General features: G+C 35.3%; 1 protein-coding gene across 5 annotated transcripts in view; it reads left to right on the top strand.

The window, feature by feature from the left end:
* Positions 1-23,721, top strand: part of LOC150104496 (exosome complex exonuclease RRP44-like) — a 136,742-nt gene that overhangs the window by 60,225 nt on the left and 52,796 nt on the right. For all 5 annotated transcript variants that reach the window (XM_090395672.1, XM_090395670.1, XM_090395667.1 and 2 more), the window contains 5 exons: positions 1,729-1,790; positions 3,698-3,782; positions 9,840-9,949; positions 18,765-18,806; positions 23,474-23,606. In XM_090395672.1, coding sequence (XP_090251798.1) covers positions 1,729-1,790; positions 3,698-3,782; positions 9,840-9,949; positions 18,765-18,806; positions 23,474-23,606 — 432 coding nt within the window. The remainder of the gene's footprint in view (positions 1-1,728; positions 1,791-3,697; positions 3,783-9,839; positions 9,950-18,764; positions 18,807-23,473; positions 23,607-23,721) is intronic.

Genomic DNA, 23,721 nt, shown 5'->3' with positions numbered 1-23,721 from the left:
GTATAGTTAAAGCATAAACTCTATTTAACTATACTACATAACTAAGCGAAAACTTTTCTTCCACTGCAGATGCACCTGACTCTGACCTCACCTTCTTGGTAACCAAAAATACACCATCTACTCTATACTATAAAATAAGCTGAAATTGGAAATGGATGTGATGTCAGCTTTGAAACAGATGTAGCTGTAACATTTTTGTGTCACGTTTTTTTTTTTTTTTCTTTTTTTTTTCAAGTTATTTGAAACGTTTTGAAACTCGGGCTACCCTGAGTGTCGAGTCATCAGAATTCAAGTAGAACCGGCTTACCAATCCGGAACACCAGAGGCTGGGTGCCATAGGTGAAAGGGGGCAGAGCCCCCCTAGTATAAACAATTAAACTCCAAAAGCAGCACTACTTCAGTGGTACACTTGTATCACTGAAAAAAATTCAGCACAATTTGCAACAGAAGTCAATATACACGGATTAAAAACACCTTTTAGTACAACTTAAATCTACCACCACATTCTTCAGCGACTTTAGCATCTTCCTTTGGTCTTTTTTTATTGCTGATTATTATGCAACATTGGTTCCAGTTGTTATTCTTTAAGTAGAGAATTCTGGTGACTTGCTGTTGTTGTGCTTAAGAGTATCACATTATCTGCAAAAAGTAAAGAACTATATTTGATATATAGTTCTTTACTTTCATTTCTAATATCAGCTTTAATGCCACTTTCTTTCATATGTGAACCATGTAGATGATGTATAAGGTTGGAGAAAGCTGCTCCCCCACCACGTCTTACACTTGATTTAAGTGGACACCTCTACTAGCTCTGGCATGAAATCTTGTCATGTTTTTGTATTTGTGGTTTAAGCCAGTAGAGTACAGTTTGATCTGTTAAGTGCTCAGTTGCCAGTTCATCCTCATTAATTCAGCACACAGAAAACTTCAGCATATAAACAAGTTGTTGGCTGTAGTTAACTCCTTTCATCTTTCTCAAAATATCTTGTCACACATGGAGTCTTATGACCTAAATGTACTTAAATGTTCAAATACCTCCTGCTCATTCGCCATTATCTCACATTCTCTGCTCACTTCAGCTGTGAATGATTTCACATTTGCAAGATAAAGTTCTTGCTTCATCTTCTTTTTCAGCCTTAATGGATTATTTAGGTCTAATGCTACCATCACTAGGTTTCACCATTGGTCCAGTGTAAAAACTATATTTGGTGTAAAGTGTCCGGCAGTCTTAAGTCTGATTACCACATCCATTCTTTCTGTGTCTTTTCTTGTCAGTTTTATTTAGTATTTGTTCTGGTCATCTAGTAACTGGTATCTATATTCTATGTGACCAAACCACTCAATTCTCTTGCTTCTTATAATTGATAGGATGTTGGGTCTTTGAAACAGGTTTCACAGTTCCTCATTATGTCTTCATTCATGCAGTTCAGTATTTTGATTGTAAGACAATTCGCATTTTTCTCATTGCTTTTCTTTCAAAAGTGATGTTTTCTATTATCTCCCTTTGTTTATCACGTTTCACAACCATAGGTTAATATCAGTTGTAGATAGCTTAAATGGAGCTTTTCTTAGATTTTTATTTTTTTTTTGATAATTTTCTAGATGGATAATTCTATATTTCTAGAATTATCCATCGAGATAATTTAATAATTATGTAAAGCGTATCATCTGAAGTAAACATAACTGAAATATTACTTTTTGAAATTATAATTAATATATTTGTTATAGATGGATTTATATCCAAGGAAGTTTATGGAAAACTCATGTTCATTAAACGAAGGTAGTACGCGGTGAGTTCAGCTCTTCCTTTTTTTTTATTTGTTTTGTAATCTGATATGTATGCTTAGACACTGATTTGCTCGCATTGATATTCTGTGACCAAATTTGTTTAGCTATTAAGTTAGTAAGCCCGTATATTATCTGAAGTATTGCGCCTTGGTCACTGAGGTAACTAGCCACGATGAAATACGTTACATGCATATACATGTAGTTTATATTCTGTGTATTTGTTTTGTAACTCCTGCAGTTCATACAGTCCTAACTTGGGCCCTCTAGGGTGTGATGGTGTAATCTTGCTGAAGGCCAGTTGAATAGCTCAGAATTTTGGTAATGTGATGCAGCCAAATTTATTCACTTGTAGAGAAAGTTGTAATGCTGTGGCAGATTTCAGTAATAATAGTCAGAAATTTCTGGAAAGGGAACCTCCCCTTCCCCACCAGATCTGATTATCCATGACATGGTCTCCCATCCTGGAATGGTAGTAGCACATATGATCACCAGATGCAGTTTTTTTTTTTTTTTGGATGGGGGATTCTTTTATACAGAAGATGTAAATCAGAGAAACTGGTTTCTGGAATTCATTACCAGACTACATTCTCAAATCTTAAAAAATCTGTTCATGAAGTTTATGCATTTTATTGTGTCCATGAAGATGCCCTAGTGACCAAGGTGAGATATTTGCTTAATACTTGAATCTTTAATTAACTAGCTAAAATAAATTTAGCTAGTTAAAATTATCTCCAGATGTGTGTTGTCCACTAAACATCAACATTGAGCATCCATCCCTTTTATAGTGACCTTCATTTACTCTTAATATTTGGCTATTTTTCTTCTTACTGTCCTGCTTCATGTTTGCTTATTTTTTTTTTTTAAAAAATGAAATATCACTTATTTCAGTGCAACTAGAGTACCCTCAAGGAGTATGCTTGATACTATAATAGTACTGCATTATTAAATTTATAATATTACTAGCCAGAAACTTTCTTCCAGATCTTGCTTGCAAGACTGATATTGTCAGATATTATATTTTGTTTTTTTTTACTACACTTCTAATTGCAACAGTTCATTTAGAGCTTGGTTATGATCTTTCATATTATTCTGGCATGAAAGACCTATTTAGCTAACCATTAAAAGCACATGAAAACCAGCACTTTATACAACCCTTCCTTCATCAAGAAATTGATCTTCATATTCAGTGTTGAATCCTATCACTAATACTTTCTATCCTTGATCATTATTACCTAAAAATAACATCCTATACTTATTATTTAGAAATACTAATACTAATTTCACCTTTTTTTTGTCTTCTTTGTCTCAGTAATGCTAGGTATATTCACTTGTTACTTTTCCAATTCTGCATGTTCTGTAATTTGGTTTTATATTTTAATTTGTAATGTTTGGGTATATTTTTCTCTACCCACTAATAACTTTTTTGGAAATTATTATAAGGCTATTGTTTATATTCTGTGTATTTGTTTTGTAACTCCTGTAACTCTTTCTCAGCAATCAACACGTTTCTATTAATTTTTTCTGGTGGGCACTTGCAAATAATTATAATAAATCTATAAAACAGATTGGAAATGCATATCTGCATTTCCAGTCATGAAGTTTATACATGTAGGCTCATACCCTCTCTTCCCTGTTTGTCATAAATCCATCCTGTATTTCAATATACAGTATGTTCTTAATTTTATTCTTTCCAAGATAATAAAAATAAATCTGTAAAATAATACCTGTATGATCAAAACTGGACTAAGGTGCTTCAGTGTTATTGGTAACTGAGGGAAAGTTACTGCATTCAATAAATATACAGAATAAATATACAATAAATATGAAGTAAATCTTTTGATTTACTTCATACATTTCTAATTATTCTGTACATATAGTCTTTAATACCACTTCTTTTATTTGTATGTAGACCCTGTATTACACTTAAAGTGGCCCTAGATGCTAGTGGAAATATAACATCATATAAGTTTATGCAATCTACTGTTCATGTAATGGTAAGTAAAACAGTTGCAAGTAGTTTAATTTTCACTTAGCTTTAGTGAGCATAATAACTAAATTTACTACATGGCTGTCTACTCAGAAAGTCGCAATTGCATAGCATGCTTGTCCTATATTAAATAATCATTTAGCCAAATTTTAATAGATAATTATTTATTTTACTAAAGTACTAAGATAATAATTCATTGTTCTTAAGAACATTGAATAAATTATTTTCTGAAAACTTCCATGTTATGCCTAAGTAAATATTATTATTTATATGGCTATTTATTCTATTTTTGTTTAGGAGGTATCCCTTTTTTATAATGTTTAGTGCTCATAAAAATTGAGTAAAAAGCTAATGACATTATAAAAAAAGGTACTCCTAAACAAAAATAGGCTAAATATTTGCCATAAAAATGTTAAATATTCCTATCTGAACATTATTTTCATTGTTGCATACCTGTATACTGTGATGAATTGTGTGCATACTACTAATGGTTTTCTTATTGGGTTAATCTGGACACATTTGATTGAACTATTAATATGTATATTTATACACTGTAATGCTACATAACAGGAATTTCATTTCTGTTATGTAGCATTTCGTGATCAGTAGTGCTTCTGAGGTGAATGGTTATCAAGTAAAGCATTTGTTTTGTATGTGCTAAACAAAACTCTTCTCCATGTCTGAACCTCTGCTTCAGTTGTGGATTAGTTTATAAAATATTTTCTGGTACTAATACTAATATCATGTATATAGTTTTATATATATAAAATTAGTATTAGTTGCAAAAATTGGACTCCAGAACTCATGGTGTATCTCCCTCCTAAAAGGGAACCTTATGTACTATGGAAACATATGTTGTCTTTAATAAAAAAAAATTGTTTATTAGAATCATTGTAATAATTATTTTCATGTGATTTTAATTATTTTGCTGCTTATTGAAGAATTTATTGACTGGCTGAATGTTGAAATCAAGTGAAATTATACTATTCCCTTTCCAATGGAATTGTAACCATTAAAACATTTAATGAAATGTAATGGTTACAACCCTAATGAAATCCAGCAGATAATTCTCTTATGTTCGAACACCTCATGATTCTTCAATAGACCGCAGGGTTCCAATCCCATATATTTCTGGTATCTCTGAACCAATTGCTAGAATTTTGTATCAAAAGTGTATCACCTTATTCCCCCACGTATTTTCCTATCAAGAAAATTTCTCATCTGTTGCCACCTACAAAAGACAAACTGTCACTTCTGCCTTTAGCTGACATTTACCTTGTGAATGTAATCTGAGGAGACAGACTATTCTGTGGAAAATTATTGTTATTATATGAGACCTCAGGGAGTCAAAGACTCATCGGGGGGAGGCTGTATCCAACCCAGCTATCATACCTCCCTTAAATTCATTTACACGAGATGCACTCACTACCCCTAAGGGGAAATTATTCCACACACACTCGCTGCTCTCTGGGAGAAAAACCTAGCTCTTACCACTTTCTTGACTGAGAACAACCTTAACTTCCATGGATGCTGCCATGTTCTCTCTGACAGTCGTGTGTACCATTTGCATTCAATATTCTTCCACATTCATTCTTTCTTTTGCTTGCAGCTTAACGATAAAATTCTTTTGGATTGATTTTAACTTGCATGGCCAATTTGTTTTCATACTCTGTTTTAGATTTTCTCACAAGACTCATTTTTTTCAGGCCTGAGCTTTATATATTTCATAACCACTCTCTTATTCTCATGATATTCTTTCCACATCTTCTTGTAGATCTCTTGCTTAATAAGGCTGCACATTCATTTCACTCCCAACAGGACCAAAGATAGTATTCTTTGAAGTTGATCATAATTTCCTGCTTTGTAGTTCAGCATGTAACCTGTTTTAATTGGAGCTTCAAAACAAGTAGATACTTCCCAAGAAAGAACTGCATTATCACTTTCACCAACTGGTGGTAAAATAGCCATATTCTTGAGAGATTCCTTCTAATGCTATGAGCAAATCCAACACTCTTTGACCTTGAGTTCCTTCTTTCACATGCTGTTTGAGAACGTTGTCTCACAACAATTGAATAAATTCCTGTTCTTTCTTATCATGAGATTTTTCTTCTATCCAATCAATGTTTTGGAAAATTTAAGTCACCCATAATGATCATTCACTTGGTACCCAGCATTGGGTGGTATGAAGGTGGATGATAGAAATGATATTAGGGTTGTGGAAGGTTAGCCAGAAGAGTAGATTAAGAGCTATCTGCAGAGTATAAATAAAAGAAGAGTGATATGACTAGAAATTTCAGCTGTAGAGAGGTATTTATCAGAGGAACAACAGGATGGTTACCGAGAAGCTCCTGTCTGGAAGCGGGAAACTCCTCTCTCAAGCAACGTGGATCCGGACAGTCTCTCTCACGGCGACTCTGGACCGGGCGGCCTCCTCTCTGACAGCAATTCTGGAACCGAGACCCCTTCTACTTGCTTCAGTCCCTTTTTTATTAGGCCTCCTCTGAGACCTCGCAGGAAGTTTGGCAACCCCCAAAGAATCTTTGAATGTTGCAAAAAGGAAGTAGTGAGCATGAGGAGGGATTTGTTTACATAATAGATGCCTGGAGTGCATTGTCAGAGTGGGTGGTGAATATGTAGTTAATACACAAATTTCAGATGATGTGATTGGCATTGTGGAACTAGTCCTTTCATAATGTCTCATGGTGCTACAAAGGTTGAGTAATAATAAATAAAAATAAAAAAAAACATGAAAGTTTTAAGGAGTATGACCACAGGATGAACACATCATAGCTATCAAAAACAAAGATGGCATAATCACTAGGGACACAAAACATACTCAATAGAATTACAGAATTTTGCATAGAATTGACTCAAAGTTACCAACTAATACCAGACTCTAAGACATAGAGATGCTCTTCAATCTTACCTCAATTATAACAATTAGGAACTAAAAACACTAATGAAAAACAAAGCATAAGGCAATGATTGCATCAACATTGAACTACTAAAATATGCAGATGAGATAATAATAAATGCTCTCTCCTTCTTCATGTGGCTTTCAGCACCATGGACAATATCCACACACTAAGACAGTTATTAGATTAATGTAATGAATTCAACATAGCCCTTTGTCTGGCTTTCATAGAATATGAAAAAGGTTTTGATGCAGTCAAGACAAATGAACTAATGAACAAAATCCCTAGGGAAACAAGATGTTGAACCCCTGTACATCGAACTTCTAAAATACATCTATAACAATTCTGCTGCAACCATAATGCTGTGAAATCATGAAAAGATTGAAGTTTGGATGTGGTGTCATTATTCACAATATTCTGAATTTTTATTATAAACAGTGTTTCACTGTTATCATTTTCTACAGGAAACCAACTCACATGGAAAGATATTGCATTGTAAACTCCTTTCTTCATCAATAATTTGAAATTAACATATTAAAGAATCAAAGATGAAACATTATTTTTTCCTTGTTTTTCTTTAATTCTAGTAGAGATTTAATTTCCTTACTGGGCATGGCTTTTGGTGGTTTAGCTTTGGTCAGAACACAAGCCACATCCAGTCTAATATCGTTGGCGACGTGGTTTGGAAGGTGTCGTATCCCATGTTCAATTCATATCATAAATTAAATCTCTACTAGAATTAAAGAAAAACAAGGAAATAATAATCACCAAAGCTGATAAAGGGAATGCCACAGTATTGCTTAACCAAAAGGATTACACAGGTAAGCTATCTCTATTGCTAGATCAGGCTACTTACTTCCCTATAGAGTGCAATCCTACCAACTCGCAAATTAGAAAACTCCACAGGCTCCATAAGGTCACTTCTTGGCCTGTGGAAATCTCTAACAAATTAAAACCATTTAACTCTATACCCCCCCCCTTGTATTTATGGACTCCCAAAAATACATAAGGAAAATGTATCATTACGTCCCATTGTGGATGGCATTGATTCCTCTACATACAAACTAGCTAAACATTTGGCCAAAGCTCTCTCACACTATACTGGCAACACACACACACACACAAAAACTCGGCCCACTTCAAACCCAGCACAGAAAACCTTACACTCAAACACACTGACGTAATAGTCAGTTTTGATGTCTCCTCCTTATTTACAAAATTTACAATGAACGAGGCTGTTTTTGTTTGGCAAGAAAAATTCTACAAACAAATAGAGGGGACAGCCATGGGTTCTCCACTCTCCCCACTCTTGGCCAACTTTTTTATGGAGGCTTTTGAAGAGAAAGCCTTCAAACTCTGCCCCACAAAAACCAACCATTTGGCTTCGCTATGTTGATGTGTTTGCTATTTGGCCACATGGCTCTGATGCACTCCTCCCATTCCTAACCCAACACCCCAGAATCAAATTCACCCTGGAAGAAGAAAAAAACAATCGCCTTCCTTTCTTAGACACACTAGTCACCTGCCAGCCTGATGGAACCTTGGTTTTTCTCAGTATATAGAAAACCCACCCATACAGGCAGATACACATTCACCACAATCCCACCATCCCTCCTCACAACAATATGGAGTAATTAAGACACTACACAACAGGGCTAAACTTATCTGTTCAAATGACAATGCCCTAACCACAGAACTAAACCACATTCTCAACACTTTCTCAGCCAATCTCTACCCCCCTCCCCCCCAAAAAATCCAAAAAATATTGAAACCAGTAAACCATAGCCCCTCCTTAACAACAAGGATTACTCTAAATCCATCACCATACTCTATGTTCGAGGCACTTCGGAAAAAATTGCAAAAATCCTAAAAAAAAACATGACTTAACTTCTTGTTACAGACCATATAAAAAATTGGTATCCCTTATCTGCTCTACTAAAGACCAACCTTCTCCCCCCCCCCCCAGACCTACCTGGTATATACCAGGTCCCTTGCAGCTGTAAGCTTAGGCAGAACAGCAAATGTCAGAATTTCAGAACACAATGACTACATCCGGTTTCGCCAATACAGCCACTCTGGTCTTGCTGACCATGTGCTGGATACCTGCCATAGAATGCGGTGGAAGAAAGCCACGTTAATACACCGTAGTAAATACAAATATGAAAGGCTCTTCATGGAATCAGCCTCAGCCCTAAACAATCCATACCTCAACAAATTTGGCTGCATGAGACTGCCTCAAATTTGGGAAACTTACTTCAGAAGACCAACATTGACTGCTAGGGGGCACCATCAGGACTTTAGGAGAATTTCCTGCTTCTTCCTCATTTACTGTTTGTTGTGGCTGCGTGCACGTGTCTTGTTCTTAAGTTCCAATATATCGGCAACATCACGTTGCCATTTTCATAGGAAGTATATTAAAATTTATTTTAATGTATATCCTAGTTTACGTTGTAATTTCCTTAAATTATTTAGTAAAAATGCATAACCAACGTCTAAGCCTTTCCACGAGCATACACGTTGTTTGCACTGCAATCAATATGTAGATGTTTCTGGCTCACAACAGGGGTACTCAACCATCACCTTACTTCCCAGATTTGTATTCAGATCCAGTAGAGTTTTATCTCTTTCCAACTGGAAATAAAATAATGTTAATGAAATGCTGAATAAATTGTTACAAAAGCAAACAATGCTGATTTACCTGTTTGTAGCATTCAAAAGAATAACAGTAGAACTAAATTAAAGCCTTGAGCTGACAATTTTTCAATGGATTTGTATCATTGCTTGTCCAGTCCTTTCAGGATTATTTTGAATGAGAAGTAAACTTTTTTTTGGCTTATTTGAATTCAGCCCCATTTCTTTCTTTTTTGCTACAATGTGTGTTCTTAGTTTGAATTGCAACCAAAACAACTAATGCTGTGAAGGTTAGTTGAATTGCAACCAAAACAACTAATGCCTCTAGTTAGTGGATGTTGTGTAATACCCAGTCTGAAGAGATTGTCATCATTGTTATTACTTCCAACAGTGTATTTTCTTATTTATCAGCAAACTGTTATTTATATAGGTATATAAATAAGTTGTATACCTATTACTGCAGTGCAACTATTTAAGTAAAACATGATGCTATATTTTTTATATACTTTACTTTACAGAAATCCTATACCTATTCCTCAGCACTGACTGCTATTTCTGAAGACACAGACATGTCTGATGTATTAAAAGACTTGTGTATAACAGTTAGAAGAATGCAAATCCAGGAAAGGTAATATTATTATTATTATTATTATTATTACGGGCAACTCCAGGGAGTCATTAGACTCATCGAGGGAGGCCCCAAATCATTTTCATCACAACTATTCGACATTCATACAGTATCTATCATACCTCGCCTTAAACTCATTCACTGTCACAGCATCCACCACAGACTCAGGGAGCGCATTCCACTCATTCACTACTCTAAAAGTAAAGAACCCAGCTCTAACACCTTTACTAACCACACTTTTGCCCAGTTTCCATGGATGTCCCCTAGTCCTCCCACAACCAGCCCTGTTCTCAAAAATATCTTCTGAATTAATTTTATAGAAACCCTTCAGTAATTTGAATGTCTCAATCATATCTCCCCTCCTCCGCCTATCAACCAATTTTTGCAACCCACAAATCCTCAACCTGTTCTCATACGGTTCATTCCACAGACCTGCTATCATCTTGGTCACTCGCCTCTGGATCCTCTCCACCTCCTCCCCATCAAGAAGAAACCTAGGTGACCAAATCTGAGCACAGTAGTCGAGATGAGGTCTTATCAAGGCTCGATACAGAGGAACAATAACCTGCTTGTCTCTGCTTGTCAACGTATTCTTCAGCAACCAAGTGATTTGATGAGCTGATTTGGCCACTTTTGCAATGTGTCCCCTAAATTTCAATTCCTTATCCACCAACACTCCTAAATCTCGTGCCTCATCAATTTCCTGGAGCACGGTTCCACCAATGCAGTAAACTGCCTCCCATCTTTTCACCCCAAAATGCATAACCTTACATTTTGCCACATTAAATTGACATCCATTCTCCCTAGCCCAGACCTCCAATCTATCCAAATCATCCTGCAAAATTTTGACGTCATCTGCATTCTCTATTGCCCTACCCAACTTCGCATCATCCGCAAACAAATGAACTGTTCCTCTCAGATCCTTTCCTATATCATTTATGAACAAATTAAACAGCAGTGGTCCAAGAACAGATCCTTGTGGTACACCACTAGTCACAGGCCGTCTTGTGGACTCTACTCCTGAGTAAACCACTCTCTGATATCTCTCCGTCAACCACCCTCCTATCCATCTCACCAACCCTATGTCCATTCCCATATGCTGCAATTTACTGATTAGAATTCCATGTGGTATCCTGTCAAAGGCCTTAGCAAGGTCCAGCAGAATCACTGTAAACCCATTACCCTTATCCAGTTCAGCCGTCACTGTGTTATAATACGTGAGCAAGTTACTGAGGCATGACCTACCCTTCACAAAACCATGCTGTCCCCGATACAGTATCCCATTTTCTTCTATCCAATCTTGTATTTTCCTCTTGACTATTTTCTCTAAGACCTTGATAATGATTCCTGTTATGCTGATTGGCCGGTAATTTTCAACAGCAGCCTTGGAACCACCTTTGTGCAGTGGAACTATTTTCCCCTCTTTCCACCCCCTTGGGACTGACCCAGTCCTGAGGCTCAAATTAAACATAATGGTCAAGGGCACTGACAATTCTTTGGCTGCTTCACGTACGACACGAGCTGGTATACCATCCAATCCCACAGATGTATTGACATTGAGGTTCTGTAATAGACTAGTTACCTCTACCTCATTCATCACAATTCCAGTATAAGCTGTTGGTTCCTCCATTTCTGCAAAGCCACCACCTGGATGATATACTCTTGCAAAGTGCTCGCTCAGTAATTCCACAACATCGACTGATTCAGTTACCTCCCTACCCTCAGCATTTTTTAAGATCATTCTACCATGAGCATTTTTCCTTTTACTTGCAACATATTGAAAAAACTGTTTGGGATTCTCTTTAGCCTGCATGGCCAATTTCCTTTCGTAATCTGCTTTTGCTTTTCTTACCACCCTTGTTACCATCCTGGCCTGAGCTTTATACTGTTCATGCACCTGATGGTCACCCTTCTCCTTAAATTCCCTCCACAATTGTTTCTTTTTTTGCAGCTCAAGCTTAATAGTGTTATTCATCCATTTAACCCCTACCTGATTTATTATTCGGACTCTTGGTATACAGTCAACCATTGCCTCCTGCAAACAGTTCTTGACCACCTCCCATGCACCATCAACATCCAGCCCTTGCAGTTTTACATGCCATGGCATTGAGCCAAGCACACACCTAAGCTTGTCATACTTACCAGCCCGGTAATTCCACATATACCCTGTCTTAATTGTAAATTCGACTCCTTTAGCCACCTCCCAAGTCATGACCTTATGGTCACTCTCTATATGCATCGTTGTGCAACTATACTAGTCAAACCTACTGTCTTCTTCAGAGATACATTACTGAACTTTAACAATACACCTAAATATTTAAGTATTACCCTAGATAGAACACTCACCTTTAATGAACACCTAATGAAAGTAGCTCAGAAAATAAAAACTCATAATAACATAATGCAGAAGCTGGCTAGTTTAACTTGGGGTGCAGATGCTGAATGTGTAAGATTTTGTCTTACGCATTATGCATCAAGTTTGAATTCTTTTCCTGTGCCTTTTACAAAGGACATGTTTACAAAGTTTTTGATGTATATATCATGCCAGATGTTTTTTGATGGAATTTTTGATATGTAAAATTAGTATTTGTGAACTGTACTTAATTATATAGAAATTCTCAAATCTTATTATTATTAAGATAGACCTCCAGGAAGTCAGGGACTCATCAAGAAAGGCCACGTACTACATGCATTCTTGAATTCATCCACACAACATCCAAAGGCAATCCATTCCAGTCACACATCACTCTATGAGAGAAAAATCTATCCCTAACCCTCTTCTTGACGGCATTCATTCTCAACTTCCCTGGATGCCCTTGAGTCCTTTACTCACCTTCCATTAAATAAAAAAAAATTCCAACTGAAATCCTGTATGACCTATCAGAAATTTGTAAGGCTCAGTTATATCACTCCCTCTTTCTTCTGTTTGCTAGTGTCTGCAGACTACAAATTCTCTGTCTTCATAATCAGTACTGTACAATCCTAATTTTTCACACTCTCCTTTGTACTCGCTCTCCAATGCATCAGAACAGTTCCTGAACTTCACCTTCCTATCTACTAACACTCCAAGATTCCTAGCCTGATCAGTTTCTTTTAGTATAATCCTGCCAGTATAATACAACTTGGATATCTAAAGTACATTACTGACATTGAACTGACATCTATTTTCTTATGCCCACTATTCCAGCCTATTCAAATCATTCTACAAGTACTACATATCAGCAACATTCTTGCTTACACTGCCTATCTTTGCATCACCTGGAAATAACTGTATGTCACCTTTCAAATCCTTCTCAATCTCCTTAATGTACAGATTGAATAACAGTGGACTAAAGACTGATTCTTGTTACACCACTTGTTATCTTGAATATTGCAGCCCCCCACCCCATATATCACATTTTTTCTATCTGTTAGTCAGCCATCTTTATCCATGCTAATATTTTATAATCCAAACTCATACTCCAGTTTATGGAGTATATGGGTTCAGTCTTCTATGCTATATTCTGTCCAAGTTCTTTGTGTTGGATCCTACTTCGTCTCAATCTATACTTTGGATCCATCAGTTTGTCATTACGATTTTCTTAAACAAAAGATTAAGTTGCTAGTTGATTTCTAATCCAAATATAGAGAAAATTTGTATTTATTGACTACACCATTCTATATCTGAATTAGTCCAAGAATTGAAGTAAAACCAACTGTCAACTATTACCCTTTTATGTGTTGTTATTATGTACAGGCCAAGTTTATTTAACTTATTTAATTCTCCCGCTTTGGTTCGAATATTTTATGAATGGTGCAGTAAAAGAGATTCAGGCAAAATACAACTTTCGATCAACAAAACAAATATTTAATTTAGGGTTACAAATTATACACTTTAGTTTAAATCACTGAATAAGGTATTATAAACAGTATGGCTCATCTGGTAATAGTCGTACAATTTCAGGCAATGGTTAATCTGTTGTCTGAAATACAGCCTTCACACAATTCATCTAACTACTTAATAATGCTCAATGTCATAAAGTTCCTTGGCAATCAATTACACTAATATCTCAGTTACTCAAGTTTAAAATACAATAAAAGGGCAACAACACTTCACAAGTATACACTTAAATCCACACTCCAGCTAATCTCCGCAAAAAGTTACTGTTATTATAGGAATATTTTAAGAAGAAACACACTCATATCTCCGCATAGGCGCATCAAAAGTTGGATAATTCTTACCGGTAATCTTCCTTGTTCATCTACTTATATACGAAAGTCTTTTATAACTGTATTCACTTAAAACAATTAACAGCACTCATTAAACAAATCTTCTTAGTAATACCTGAATAAATTAATAGCACGATTTACATAGTTAAAGGTTCTTGCACGAAACAAAACACTTGTACTATCTTTGACATCACTTGACCAATTCAGTATTCTACAAATAACTCATGAACTAAGGTAACACAGTAATTCTTTAACTTAAAGTTTTTATGCACAGTTGCTTGAATATTCTTCCGGCATTTAATTAATCTTTTAGGCACTATATCTCTTAACACAGCTATCGCTTAAATTCAACCTTGCTGCCTCTACTTATTCTCTTAGTTACTCCGTGCTATGCTTCAAGTTTCCGTGTGTCCCTGAAAAGTCGGTCTTGAAATTAAATCCCAACAAAAATATTGCTAGTCATCCAGTTGTTACGTTGCTATCTTCCGTTGCTTTATTTGTTGTTGTGCAACTTACTCGCTCACTAGCTACTTGAGTGACTCGCCAACTCGCTGTTATCTCACTCGCTGAGAAAACGATTCCCCGAATGAATTGTTTTCTCAGCATTCCTAGCTTATATGCCCCTTTTCCTGCTGAAATTGTTCTCGTGCTCTCTTCAACTAAAATCCTTTCCAGCCTTTCAATACTAATCTGTCACGCACTGTTCTAAACTCGTGCTAGCTATACGTACGTCTCCATGACAACCAAAACAAAATATAATAAAACTGAGGTATCGTACAACATTATACCTCTACATACAGGAACAAATAAAGAATATTTACACTTCAGTTAATACGCAGTTGAATGTTGAATATAAATTCTTATGATATTAACGTAGCAATGAATAAAATAAACTTAATAATATTTTAATACAGAGTTCTTTTCACTATTAATACATATCCTTGATTAAATAATTAAATATTAAATAAACTTAAAGGTAGTTACATGAATGTTAATTTATAAACAAGTGATTTACATTAAATAATAAATACCAGTTTAGCTTATGTGATGGAAGATCATGTTGGATTCTGAAGCAAATATTAATTACTCAAATCTCTATATATTCAGAATCCAACATTTGCAACATCCAAATGTGTCATATTTCCATTCCCCTTATCTAGCTCAATAGTAACATTATTATAGAATCTGAGTATGTTGCTGAAATATTGCATTCCCTTAGCAAACCCATGCTGTTCATTGCAAAGTAGCGATTCTCTGTCAGTTCATTTCTGAATGGCAGCCCTAACGAACTTTTCCAATATCTTCACCATCACTCCTGAGATACTGATTAATGGGTAGTTGGATACATCGGTCATCTTTGCAAGATTACCATAGGTTCTTTCCACTGCTGTGGAATCTTCTTTATTATTATATATAATATAATTCTTATCAGTATTCTGCAATAGAGACAGATGGAATATTAGCATTTATTCTAATAGAATGTTCAGCCAAATTAGCTAGGCCTTTGATGTGATCCTCATAAGCTGCACTTTGTAGCTTATTAACTGCAAAGACATGAACTTTGTTCTGTCTTCAGCCTCAGAGAGAACCTATTCTAAAGACCAGCAGCTATGTTGGTTACTAACCTTTAAATTCTTTTCAACACATTAAGAAAAAAAAAATGAACTAAATGACCATATCTGTGCAATACATGCCTTATTCCAGATAAGGCTGTATTAGACCATATACTGTAGAGAAGAATATAAGTTCCTTCTCAGCATGCTCTTTAACATTCAAGTGATTGTATAAGCTGTTTTATTCACTTTAATGCAATTGCTCCCCACAATCACTCCAAATATCTTTAGATCAAATTCATGCAGTTCAGTTCCAACTGTATAATAGCAGCTTATAATCTTTTCATCCGAAAGTACATAATTTTCTATATTAAACCAACAATCGTTATCCTTTGCCCACCTTCTCACTAAGTAAATCAGCTAGCAGAAACTCAGTTTTTCCATAATTATTACCTCTCCAGTTTTGAATCATCAGCACACAACTGGATTCCTTCTTTCATTACACACAGATTAAATAACATTCCTTATCCGTCTGCCATTTTCAAATTTACATAATAAACTTTTTGGTCATGAAATATGATGCTAATCTTGAATGGCAGGCAATTGCAAGTAGAGTGATGCGGGCAAATATCAGAATGGGGACTGGACAAAAACTTATTTGAGCCTATGGTCCTCCCACAGAAGGTTTTAAGGTAGAAGTGGAGGAATTTTTGAGGCTTTAGAGCTGACAAAATGAAAAATTGGTCCTTGCTGGGGATCTGAATGGCAGAGTAGGAAATGATTGTCAGATATACAAAAATGTTTTGGAAAAATTTGGAGAAAAGCTAATAATAATGGCAAATGTTGGATTTCTGCTCAGGACATGAACAGGTTATTACTATCACCATGGTGTATTTCTGCTGAGAGTTCTTGCTGGGAACACTACTGAGCATTCCTGGTAAGATTTACGCAAGTATACTTGAGAAACGGTTGAGAAGGATTGTGGAATAAAAGCTTGATGATGGATTTAGCCCAAATAGAGGCTGTCAGGATCAGATTTTCAATTTATGACGTTGAAAAATTGTGGGAATATAACAGAAGTTTTGTAGATCTAGAAAAGGCTTATGACAAGGTACCAAGACAGAATCTATTCAAAATCTACAGTTGTATGGTGACAGCAGGGCATTATATCAAGCAATACTTAGTCTTTATTTGAGTTGTAAGTCGGTAGTTAAATTAAAGGAATTTTTATTCATTAACATCATTTTACTGTAATCATTCTTCACTCTACTTTCCACATATTTAAAAACAGCTAGGGTTTTTCTTTGCCCGACTTGCTTATTTCATTTTTGCTGTCCTACTAAAGAGCATTCCAGGAGTACCTCCTGGCATGCTCTTTATACACTTCATGTAACTAATTGTTACCATTATTCATCTTGTACTCTACCTCCAAGGTGCCTTTTCCTTCATGCTTATTCCTCTCATTTTATCCATTTTATACCTTAATCAGCTTTTAGAAATACATATGCTCATTGATGTTTATGTATTTCTTTGTTAGTTCCCAAGCAGCATTTATTTCTTACCAATCAACTCCTTATACCCTGTATAGCTCCAAGCTGTATCCTAAGCTTGTACTTCCAAATAAATCCTTTCCTCGCAGAAGTCTATATATGGCTAGCCACAATCCAGGCGATCAGTTTATGATTACTCTAACCAACTGGAGAAAAGTACAAAACCATACTTACAATTACATGAAATTTTCATATGATTAGTTGCTTTCCAGATAATTCTACATAATTATTCTTCACAATAGGAGACAATGGTAACCCTCTTAATAGTCTGATCCTTGGCACTCACCAGATTCAACATTTTGAAATTCATTGTCTTCCATCACATGCTGTTTTTCTGTAATTACATAAATTTCTGTTCTGTTTATGGGGAATTTCTGTTTATTACATAAATTCGTCATTTCTGTTCCTCTCCTTTTTTTTCTTCACGTATCATTATGTGACCAGCATAATGATTATTCACCCTGAACTCATCTGCCACCTATTCATCTCCTGGTGTATAGCAGCAACCAACTGTAGGTACTGGTAGCTTTTATTCAAATTGTTTCCCTCAATACTATATTCCTTCTTGAAGATCTGCTTTTGTTCACTGCATTTCTTCAGCTATCATCTGCAATACCCTCTCCCCCTTCCTTTTCTGTCTCTCTCGCTCTCACCCTCTATTTCCTTACTAAAAGTGTAATATCCCATTATGTCCATTACTTTAACATCATTGTTCTTCTGTCAAACAGTTTCTATTAATACCAATTATTTTTTGACAAATCAAGCTGCCCATTGCCCAAACTACTGTCTTGTTTGTTTACTTCAGTGATTAATATACTTAAATTGCAATACATCTTCAGCCGCAGGTATCTGTGAAGGGTGCTTGCACACATGTATTGCTCACTTATATCCTCTTAGTATCTATAAATATTCTTCTACTGAACAATACTTTCACACTATGCTTATTTCAAGTGCAATGTAGTTATATCCTTTCTCCTATACACCTGAGCATCATTCCATCCTATTCATTGATTCATTTGCAGTTATGTCCTTTCTCAATAGAGTGACATATTTTACTACTTCTGCCTCTTTTTTTTTTCCTCCTCCTTACAGTAACTTTTGTGTCCTGAGATTGTAGACTTCTATGTTTTTAGATAATAATTATTCAGGCCTCCATGGAGTTTGACTCATTGCAGGAGGTCTTTCCTGGGAAACACCAAGTCAACCATACCACTCATTGATGTTCCTGTTGTCACCACTCTATCAGGCAGTGCATTCCATGGTTCAGCCACATCTTTTTGTCATTCTAACAGTGTTACTACCATCTTGAATTGTACTCCAGCAAAGCACAACTTAGTTATATGCATAATAACCATGATTCTGATAATGAAATAATCCCAATGATACTGTTACATATCTTTTATATCTATAAGAGGTATTATTGCATTTGAAATTGAAATATCAAATATTCAAGTGATTAATATATATATATATATATATATATTTGAATTTCATTTCATTTAGAAATGAAGATACAACTGAACCAGAAATACCAAAAACTCCTGGGTAAGTGTTAATATTTGACAGATTTGTACAAAAATTTTCTGAAACTTAGTTTCAGTAATTAGCTCTTTTAGGTCTCATACCTAAAAGAGCTAATTTCTGAATTAGTTCATACCTATATATATATTTAGGTCTCATACCTAAAATCATATATTATCTTCATTGAGAATTATTGTAAATAATTCAATAACAGGAGAGTGACCAATGCTGTCTTGTTCTGGGAGATTGCTAAACATGTGGAATTCTCTGTCAAGAAAGGATTTGTTGTATTGTAACTTGGTATTATGACAGAATTAGAAAGCATTTGGAACAGTTCATGCCTTGAATAGTCACTAAAAAAGAATGCCAGTGGTGCATTGAAAGTGGTCAGGAATGGTTTGAGAGGAGCAGTATCAGGCTGCATACCCATAGCCAGGAAGATAAAACCAAGTTGGGGTTAAGTGTATAAGTAGTTATAAAGCAAGACCTGCAAAAAAAAAAAAAAAAAAGTGATATTAACAATGGTTAATATCACAACAAAGAAGGTGATAGAGGCAAAAAAAAAAAAATACTTGAGTTGCTGAATAATCATTTTGTAAAAGAGTATTATCCAAGGTGGATATTTTGTAGTTGTTGATTTGACAGAGATACATGTCAAAATTGAGGTAGATGAACAGGAGGTGTTCAGCATATTGAAATATATCAATGTGAAATATTATAGTGGGATTGGATGACATACATCCCATGTATTATGTGAATATACAAGAGAATTGACATTGGCTCTTATAAATTTGTTCAAAATAAGTCTCAGATCTTGCAAGATTTGAGAGAAGGGGAAAGAGGGTAAGATGGATCCATTATATAAAGGTAGCCTCAAGACAGAAGTACTCAATGACAGCCAATTAATATTTCAGGAGTGAAGTTTGTTAAAGGTAAAATTCAGCAGTGGTGTATATGAATAAGATAATCTAGAGCAGCATGACCTTGTGAAAGCAGGCCCTCTGTCTTACTAATTTACTTACATCTTATAATAAACTGAGCAGAATTGAATAACCAAAATAGCTACAATATGATACTTCTAGACTTTGTGCAAAGGCATTTCACAGGATACTGCATGGAAAACATACCGTATATTATCGCGTATAATGTGAAAAATTTATGATAAAAATACTACTGAAAGTTAGGGGTTTGCATTATATGCGGATCCTAAAAAAAATAACATCTTATTAGACTTACACACACAATATATACTACCTAATGTCTATGCAACCAAATCTACTTGACCCACTCGCATTCGGCAACCGAGCACACATTGTATCTGTGCATGTGCTCTCTGTCGCCGAATGATAGAGCACTGTTAGGTATATCGGTTTAACCACAGTTCATTTTAAATATTATTTGTTAAACAAACCTAGCCTGAAAATGAGCCAACAGAAACGTAAACGTTCATCTTGTGAAGTAGGATTTAAATTTCGTGTTGTGCAGTTTGCAGAAGAACATAATAACAGTGTTGCTATGGGAGAATTTGGTGTAGCAGAGAATAATATTAGACTTCAGCATAAGCAAAAAGACAGTCTTGAAAAAATCCCCAAAATGAAATGTGCCAGCCGTGGAGATGTAGCATCCTTTCCAGAACTCGAAGAAGAGCTAAATGAATGGATTTTGATGCAACGACAAGATGGCATTATAGTAACAAGAAATGCAATTAGTTTTCGAGCTCTACAACTCAAGAATGGTAAATTCAAGTACACACCAGGTATCTTTTCTTGCTTCGCCTGGGTGGTGCAACAGATTTATGGAACACAAAGCATTAACATTATAACACTGAACAAAAATTATGCAGAAGTTACCAAAGCAGCTTGAAGAAAAAGTGCAGTCCTTCCATAAATTTATCATAAAATTACGGAAGTGTTGGAAATTGCGGATATGAACTTTCCCAAATTGGTAATATGGATGAGATGCCCATGTACTTTGATATGCCTGGGAATCGAACATTAAACTCAGTTGGTGAAAAGGGTGTCTTCATAAAAACAATGGGACATGAAAAAATGCATTTAACTGTTGTTTTAGCATTCATGGCAGATGGAACCAAATTAAAGACAACAGTGATATTTAAAAGGAAGAAAATTCCAAAGCATATGAAATTTCCACCAGGTGTAATTGTTTGCGCCAATCAGAAAGGTTGGATGGATGAAGGTGTTCAGTTGTGGCTTGATCAAGTATGGAACATACGTCCAGGTAGCTTGTTACATCAATAAAGCATGCTAGTCTGGGATATGTTCCGGGCACATTTAACAGAGGCAAGCATATGAAATTTCTAGGTCTGTACGTGAGCTACGTACAGACCTAGCAGTCATACTGGGTGGTCTAACTTCCGTTTTGCAGCCACTTGATGTCAGCTTGAATAAGCCATTTAAAGATCACTTATATGAAAATTGGAGAGAATGGATGTTATCTGGTTTGGTGAAGATGACAAAATGTGGGAATTTTCAGAAGCCTGAGATCACCCTAGTCGCCAGCTGGGTTAAAGAAGCATGGGATTCGATACCATCTGAAATGATTCAACGCTGATTCTTAAATGTGGAATTAGTAATTCAATGGATGGATGGATCCAAAGATCACGTCATATACGAACGCGAGGATGATGTACAACAAATTGGAGAGCATGAAGACTATGACGACAACTGCTACACTGATGACACAATCCTTGATGAATTTATAAATGAAATGTTTGACTCATAAGATGAAGAATTTAAAGGATTTTGACATTTTGTTTTAAAATAAACATTTCTTTCGTTAATTCGTATTGTATTATTTATAATTATGGAAGAAGATTAACAGATCGCATTATATGTGGACATGGCATTTTAGGGCTAGTTTTCAAACAAAATTTCTAGTTTGCATTATACGTGGTATATACGGTATAATTTGCAGCAGATGTGAATGAATATGAAGGTATTATGTATGGGAGTTGCCAGACAGATTGACACCAGAGAGTAGTGTGTGGTTGTGTGAAATCTAGGAGAATCAAGGCGACTACTGCAGTATCTCAGGGATCTGTACTAGGACTATTCCTCTTTAATTTGTATATCAATGATGTAGGGAAAGATATCAGGGTAGAGAGAGAGAGAGAGATATTCAGTTTTTTGCTAATGATGCAATACTGGACAATTCTTAAGAAAAGTGACAATTTTTAAGAAAAATGCCCTGCAGGATGAATAACTAAATTGGTATAAGCATAGTGATTATTAAATTTAATGTTGCAAAATGTAAGGTTATGCACTTAATGTTGAAAAGATTCCATAGCATCACATTATTTCTACTGATGAGGTTAGGGACTTGGGGATAATGATAGTTTAAGTTCAGAGAGAATATTGCAGATGTCAGTAAAATAGCTTAAAAGATTACTTGGGTATTGATACTTACACAAGTAAAGATAGAAAGGTTATCTTTATTTATAAGGCTATGATTCAACTTCATTTTGACTTCTGTGCACAGATTTGGTCACCTGGGTTTCTTTTCGATCAGGAGATGGTAGAGAGAATTCTGAAATGAGCAAAAACTGGTGAGAAGTCTGTGGAATGCTCAATATGAAGATAGGTTGAAGAATTGGGATCAAAGTTTAACTGATAGGCAGAAAAAAGGAGACGTGATAGAAACTTTTAAGATATTAAAGGAGTTTTATAAAATTAATACGAAGAAAAATTTTCAATGCTATGGAAATAATAGTGTGGTAATAGGGTAAAAGTGGGATAAGGGCATCTAGACAACATTTTATCCATGAAGAATTGTGACTGAGTGGAATGGATTGCCAGATTTAGTTGAGTTTCATGGCATTGAACGAAAAGTAGAGTTATAATTATAACAAGTATCATGTGTGTATAATTGAATGCGAGTTTCTGAGTCTGCTAACTCCATGGAGCGGGTGATAATTATGTTAAGAAATGGTTGAGAGCATCCAGACAGTGTTGCCAAACAGAGAACACATCAATGCAATGTATATCCAAACAGTGGGTTTATGTGGGACAGTTATTTCAGGCTTTCTCTTGTCTGGTATTATCTTCATTCCCTAGTTATTCCATCATTCTGACCTTAAGGTTCTTTTCCTTGTTATTCCATAATTTTTGCATTTTTGTTTTACAGTCATATTTCATATTTGTAATGACTTTTCCATGAAAATACTGGAAATTAATATCTCCAGTGATTCCATTGATTTTGAGAAGTCAATACTGCAAATGTAGGCAATCATTATATTATTCTCATTAAATAACACAGTAATGCCTTGCTTTCAGTAACTTAATTTTAAAGTTGCCAAAAAATGGTTCTTTACAGTAGGGAGCTTTGTTATCTAAAAAATATTAGATGTTCCTTTCTATAATTAAATCTATGGAGTTGCATGATCCACAGGTATAGAATATCACTAAATTTTTTATAATAATTAGCGTGCATTGTAATTAAAATACAGTGACAAGTGCCAACTTAAGCATTTCAACCAAACCATATACACAGCAGTAATATATCATTTTCCCCTCCCCCAAGGTTCGAATCAAAATATACCAATATAGCAGTAACAACATAATGATAATTATGTTGTTTTGTTTCTTTATAAATTTTTACATTTCAAGGAGTGATGTAACTTTTTAATATGTAAAACTTGAGGCTTATGAAATTATATTTCTCTTTTATTGAAGGGAAATCTCCGATATTGTTCGGTATTTGAATTGTCTAGGCAATGAAATTGCGGGAGAATACATCAGACAGAGATTTCGGAAATCTGCGTTATTGCGTTATCCCCCAGAAAAACAACCTGAAAAAACATGTCAAGTGAGTATTATTTATTTTTTAACAACATAGTATAAACACTGGATTCCTTTCATTCATGTTTATAGGGTGATCAGACCACTGCGAGACTTTCATCAAATGCATGGATATACATTCT

The sequence above is a fragment of the Typopeltis vanoorti genome, chromosome 7 (assembly GCF_054136105.1).
Source record: "Typopeltis vanoorti isolate ZY-2024b chromosome 7, IOZ_Tvanoo_1.0, whole genome shotgun sequence".
NCBI lineage: Eukaryota > Metazoa > Arthropoda > Arachnida > Uropygi > Thelyphonidae > Typopeltis > Typopeltis vanoorti.
The sequence above is the reverse complement of the archived record's forward strand: the minus strand, read 5'-3'. Positions and strand labels throughout refer to the sequence as shown.